General features: G+C 49.6%; 1 protein-coding gene across 1 annotated transcript; it reads right to left on the reverse strand.

The window, feature by feature from the left end:
- Positions 1-1,715: 1,715 nt before the first annotated feature.
- Gp1ba (glycoprotein Ib platelet subunit alpha) lies at positions 1,716-5,986 on the reverse strand. Its single transcript, XM_005349668.2, is given in 3 exon segments — positions 1,716-3,809; positions 3,811-4,281; positions 5,923-5,986. Coding segments are annotated over 2 exon segments (2,175 nt in total). The 5' UTR covers positions 4,276-4,281; positions 5,923-5,986; the 3' UTR covers positions 1,716-2,099.
- Positions 5,987-6,565: the final 579 nt, after the last annotated feature.

Raw genomic sequence — 6,565 nt, forward strand, 5'->3', positions numbered from 1 at the left:
TACTATGTAAATCAGTGATACCTCAGCAGCAGACAGAAAGAAAACTGGGCCTTGTACGCTGCTAGCAAGCCATTTGCCCAAAAATGCAGCGCTTCGTAATCGGATCAGAGTTCTCAGGAAAGGCCTCTGGGAGCTCCTCCCTGCCTTTGCAGCATAAAGAGGGAGGGGTAATGAGCGTAAATTGAAGCAAGTGGGACGTGGTGATACACGCCTTTAACCTCAGCACCCAGGGGGCAGAGGCCAGCAGATTTCTGCGTTCAAGACCAGCCTGGTCTACAAAGTGAGTTCCAGGACAGCCAGGGCTGTGAGAACAAACCTGTCTTGAAAAATCAAAAAAAAAAAAAAAGAATTTCTAAGTGTGATTCCCAAACCCTCAAGGATCCTACAAACTTCTTGGACCATGAAGAGATATGGGAAGGTCAAACCAGGAGTGCCAGGCAGCCTAAGGACTGCATGCCAGGCCAGAGAAACAGGCAGGCAGCAGGTGCGAGCTGTCCTCTTGGCAGAGCCTCAACACAAAAGATATTAGTGCAGCTTCCTGGTGCCTCTGCTGCTCCTTCCTTAATCCTTCCCTGAGCTGTCCTAGGCCACCCGCAGGGCCTGCTTGGAGACATTTGAAGCCTGCACCTTTTCTTAAGGAGTTTAGAGTCCAGTAAGGCCGGGCAGTGGTGGTGCATGTCTTTAATCCCGGCAATTTGGGAGGAAGAGGCAGACCGATCTCTGAGTTCGAGTCCAGAATGGTCTACAGAGTGAGTTCCAGAACAGCCAAAGCTATACACAGAGAAACCCTGTCTCAAAAAAAAGGAAACAGCAAAAAAAAAAAGATGACAGGAACATTTGAAAATGGCTATATCTGTGGACTGCACCCTGCCCAACTTAGGAGAGACTTGTTCGTGGTAGCAGTCAGATAGGTTGAGAAGGAGGGCAGAGGCAGAGCTCTTAGCTGGAGTGAGCACAGAGGCTCAGAGGAGGAACCCTGCTGGTACAGAGGACCCATGAGCCTTGTGCAGTGGTTCAAGCCCACAGTGCCATGGAGATGAAGCAGAACTGGTAGGTAGAGTTCATGAAGAAAAGTCCTTACTGGGTAACCTCTAAGGTCTGTGCTCTACCTGGAAGAGTTCAAGGTGGGAAGGAGATCCAGCCAGATTCACAGGAAGATCTAGAACCATCTGGAGAGGGGCAGTCGGTAGAGCCAGCCTTCCTTCCTTTATCTGGATCCCAAGCCCTGTATTAAACTGAGATGAGGCATGGAAGACCTCACTGGTGAGATTAGCAAATGGCCAAATCAGTGGATTTGGGGGGAAAGAAGGGTCCTGCTACATCCAGCTTTGAAAGCAGCAAACCTAAGGTTCTTCAGTCAAACCCATCAGGGTGACACACCTTTTCCCAATCCTGACCTGGCCGGTGAGGAGAGTTGTATTTGGAAGCCATGAGTGTGAGGAATGTACCCACCTCTGCTACCCAACTGCAGGCAGGCTTTAGCACTTCCTCTCAGCTCTGGGACATGGTTCTGAAGTTGTCTGAGGTAGCCTGGTGGGTACCCAAACTCTGCAGAAGAGTCACTAAGGTCGAAGAAGTGTCCTCCGCCCCCCTCCCCCAGGTACAACTGGAGATTCGTTGGGTATTTGGGATCAGGGTGGGGACAGTTAGGACCTTGGGAATTCTTGTAACAGGTGCTTCAGCCATTCTCGTCTCTCATAGAAAGCTATATTTTCTTAAAAGCAGTTTTATTATTCAGATAACACTGGTGGAAGATAAGTGTTAAACAGGGAAAACATATTCACGATACTTAGGGATAATGTTGCTCCAAGTTTCCTCCCACGTGTGAACACATGGGAGCCATGCTCCATTTCTATTCACTTTTTCTACCTCTTCCCCAAAGCCATAGCAGTGACCATGTGACCTGGCAATGCTCAAAGTAACATAGGGAGCTTGGTTTTGTGATTACCCAGCTGTATCACCTCACCACTTCTGATTTGTGTGGTCTAGATGTAAAAGGGGCTTCAGATAAAGAAGTAAATAGAATGTCTGCGTGGCAGTCTCTTTCCCACCCCAGCTAGATCCCAGTAGTTTTCTTAGGATCTCCAAGGTACTCACCTTCACAGACTGTGACCTGAGTACCTAATACCCACTGTCCCCAATAGCTCCTGACCACGACCCTGGCTCAGAGCTGAGGGCCGCCGTCCTGCTACCAGAGGCCCAACATGCCCATTACGCCTTACCCATAGGAAAAGGCTAGAACGGAAAGTAGGGAGTGAGCCTTGAAGGAAGAGCAGCCAGGCCCGGGGCACAGTTACCTGCCTTCCTCTCTGCACCTCCAGACTTGTGGTGTATGTGCTTGTGGCCAGCGCAGCAGATTGGTCCAAGTCCGGAGTGTGTGGTTTTACATGCCAGATCCAGGTCAGCAACAAAATGAGTATCACAGAAGCAAATAGGAGCCAGAGGAAACCCAGACTATAAAAAACCAGGGGGAGGAGGCAGCAAAAGTCAGAATTGAGAAAAGGGTCACTTTTGGAAGTATTAGAGTTTGCTTGAACCATCTCTTGGAAAGTTATGAAGCTGTTCATTTCTGGGATTCCAGTAATAGGTTCAGGGGTAGGGAGTAAAGTGAGTTCTGTGGTGGCCAGGGCAGTAATGAAGAGTGTCACTCCAGTAAACACTGGAGTGGTTGGGGTAGTGCTGCTGGGCTCTGGGGTAGTTGGAGTGGGGGTGGAAGGCACTGGAGCACTGGGCTCTGGGGTTGTCAGGGTGGAAGCAGTGGATTCTGGAATAGTCAGGGTGGAGGTGGTAAGCATTGGTGTGATGCTGGGCTCCGGGGTAGTCGGGGTGGTAGTAGTTGACACTGGGTTGGTGCTGGACTCTGGAGTAGCCAGGGTGGAAGTGGTGGGCTCTGGAATAGTGGGAGCAGAACTGGTAAGCATTGGTATGGAGTGGGGCTCTGGAGTAGCCAGGGTGGAAGTGGTAGGCACTGGGGTAGGGCTGGCCTTTGGGGTATTTGGGGTGGAAGTGGTGGGCACTGGGGTAGGGCTGGCCTTTGGGGTATTTGGGGTGGAAGTGGTAGGCACTGGGGTAGGGCTGGCCTTTGGGGTATTTGGGGTGGAAGTGGTAGGTTCTGGGGTGGTTGGGATGGTGGTAGGTGTAAGATTGAGTTTTAGATTATAAAGAGGTGTGCTGGACTGCATGGTCTGTGGGAGTGTGGTGAAACCTGGAATCTGTATGTGGGTGGATGTGGACTGTTTTTTAGTAGGTTTGTGGGTTGGAGGCCAAGAAGGCCTTTGGCTGTCTGGAGAAGTAGGAGACTCTAAGAGTTGGCCCCAGTGGGTAGTATGGGCATTAGTGTTAGAAAACTTGACCTCAGTCCTTATAGCAGGTACTTCAGAGACTTCAGAGTCATAGTCATCATAGTCTATGGAATCCCTATCACTACTGGTAGGGCAGTTCTTCCCTAGGTAGGAGAAGACAGGTGCGTAGCCCAAATTGGCACATCGTACACTGGCCACATTAGGGGTCATAGCCTTGACATCCACACCCTCCTTCCATAAGTAGACATTGTTGGAATTTTGCTTGAGCCAGTTTCGGAGGTAGAGAATCTCACAATCACAATACCAGGTGTTGGCATGAAGAAAAACATAAGGCAAGACGAGGGTCCCAAAGAAGCCCCTTGGTATTGTACGAAGCCAGTTCCCTTGAAGGTAGAGGGTGTCAAGATCTTCCAGCCCATCTAGGAGCCCATGGGGCAGCTCACGTAGGTGGTTGTTGGCCAGATTGAGTTTCTTCAGATTGGTTGTAGACACCAAGAGCCCGGGGGGGCAGACTCCTCAGATTATTGTTCTGCAGGTAGAGCTCCTGTAGTTGGCTTAGGCCTTCCAGGACACCGGGAGACAATGAGCCCAGCTGGTTGAAGGAGAGGTCAAGGACAGTGAGTGCAGGCAGTGCCTGTCCTAGGGAGGGCAGACTTTGCAGGCTGTTGTGGGATAAATGCAGGTTCTCCAGTTTGGACAGTTTCTCACTGGTCTGCAGGCTGGTCAGCTCACATTCATCCAGGTATAGCTGAGTGAGGTGAGTGAACTGTGCCACGGAGGCTGTGGAGAAGGTAACCAGTTTGTTCTTGGCCAGGAGGAGGATGCCTGTGTCTGCTGGCAGGTCTGCAGGCAATGCTGTCAGCTTCTGGTTCTCACAGTTTACTTCCAGGAGGCTGGTCACTTGGGAGATATCACAAGGGGGCTGGGAATGTAAGGGACTTGGCAGCAAGAACAGCAAGATGAAGAGAGCCATAGGGACCTGTGGGCAAAGGGAGTTTAAAGGATTACCACCCTGGTCCTTGGCATAATTTTTCTAGGCTCCAACCCTTCACTGCTGTAGCTCTTAAGAACACTTCCAGAAACAGCTTCGCTCCCTCCCAGACTTTTCCCTTTTCTCTTCTGCCCTGTCCTCAGCCCTTAGTTCTTATTCCCTCCTCAGATCTTCCTCTTGTAATCCCAGCCCCAGCTTACAGGCAGGCAGAAAGACCTCTGAAGGCACAGAGCTTCTTCCAGGGTGTGACTTGGTCCTTCTCTCTTCCAGCTCCAAGGAGAGCCAGGCCAAGAGCAGGAAGGAGATAGAAATAGAAATGGGGAGGAAATGACAACCTGATAACCACCTCCTGCCACCCAGGGGACCGTCTCCCTCCCGGGCACAGGCCCTTATCACCTCCCTCCACAGCTTTCCCCAGGACCCTCCTTTGGGTTTACACTCTCCCTTCCTTTCCTTCCGCTCTCTGGCCACCAACTTTGTGCAGCTTCCAAAAGCCTCTCCACGTGCTACCCTCTCTCCTCCATAGCTGTTCTTAGAGGTGCCCGGTTTGCCTTCACTACTTCCTTACACCTACTGCCACCTCTCCTAGCCCTCAACTGATTCCCTCTGCAGCCTGAGACTGCTGTCACCCCTGTTCTGTATCCACTGGATACGTTACTGTTACTGCTACTCTAAACTGTTTCTGCAGCATCCATACCCAGTGTTACTTTCTCCTGGGGGTGTGACAGTGACATTCATTTTCTTGGTTTTCCTCTTGCTTGTGTGTTGGTCCTTCTCAGACTCCTCTGTCGGTCCTTCTTCCTCTACCTTTCTGGAGTATTCTTTGACTGTCTTAACATTTACTCCACAAGTGCCTTGGACATATTTTGCTGCACCTTTAATCACCACCTCTGGTCCAGACTCGTTTTGATCTCTGCTCTATACCCTTTTTCCTGAGGTCTAGATACTTATGCCTGATTGTCTCTTAGACTTCTCTTTTACATGTTCTACAAGGACAGAAACAGTGTACCTCATTTGAGAGGCTCAAGTAGGAAGATCATGAGTTTGAAGCCGGCTTGGGCTACAAAGACCCTTCTCATAAAAAACAAACAAACAAAAACAACTAAAACCAAAACTTCAATATATCAAAAATTGACTTCATTATCAAAATAGCTTCACCTGCTAGCCATGGAGGTGCAGGGCTGTCTACTGCTAGTCCTTAGGAAGCAGAGGCAGGAAGATCATGAATTCAGGGCCAGCCTGGGCTTTATACTGAGACTTTATTTCCAAAGAAACTCACAGAAAAATAGTATTCCTCTGTTGTCCACAACCACTCATTTACCTGATCATTCTAAACACTCCCAATACCACTGCCTTCTTCAGACTCTACCCATTATGGAGACTTGCTGAAATAACTCTGGTTTCTTTCATATCTCTCCACCCCCCTCCCCAGCCCAAGGCACTATCTTCCCTTTCCCAGTAGCCTTCTGGTTGATCTCTGAAAAATCTAACTTCCACTCTGTTTCCCATGGGAGAACTGCAAGTGTCAACTACGTGAACCCACCGATGGCTCCTGACGACTCTCAGCAGGCAGTCTGAAGTACCTGCCTTGCTCTTCAGTCTTACAAGATCGGAATCTTGCCTACCTACCTGCTCAGCCCCCTTGTTTAGCGCTGTCCCCTCTTCTGGTTATTCTTTCCTGTGCTTGAACTTTCACTCATTACCTCTTTCCTAACTCTTAAATATCTGATCAATTCCAGTGCAAAGTCCATTCCTCTAGAAACTTCTGATTTTTAAGCCTGGGTTAGTTGTCTGTTGGGCCACTGCCCCATCTAATGATGTAACGATCCTACCTACCCAGATGGGGTATCATGAGCATAGCTTGCCCCTCGCTGCTTACTGATGGCTGGGCAAGGGGGAGACACAGCTGAATGCAGCTAAGTCATAGACTTGCCATTCGTATCATTTGCTGGATGGAACAACTAAGGCAGTATCCGGAGGCGAGGCCGAAGGAAGCATAGATGGCAGCTATGCTGAGGAACTCTTGAGGATGCTGGTTTTCTACTGCATTGCTATCACTTCTCAGATAGAAGCCGCAGGGAAAAGATACATCACCTAGGCCAGTGTAATGGTGCACATCTTTAACCCCAGCACTTGATCAAAACAAAACAAAAAAAAAAAAACACTGAATAGAGCCAGGCAATGTGGCCTGTGCCTGTAGCTTTAGTTCCTAGGCTGAGATGGGAGCTCCATACCAGCCTGGGCAAAACAGTAATACCATGTCTTGTGGTGC

The sequence above is a fragment of the Microtus ochrogaster genome, chromosome 7 (genome assembly GCF_000317375.1).
Source record: "Microtus ochrogaster isolate Prairie Vole_2 chromosome 7, MicOch1.0, whole genome shotgun sequence".
NCBI classification, from domain to species: domain Eukaryota; kingdom Metazoa; phylum Chordata; class Mammalia; order Rodentia; family Cricetidae; genus Microtus; species Microtus ochrogaster.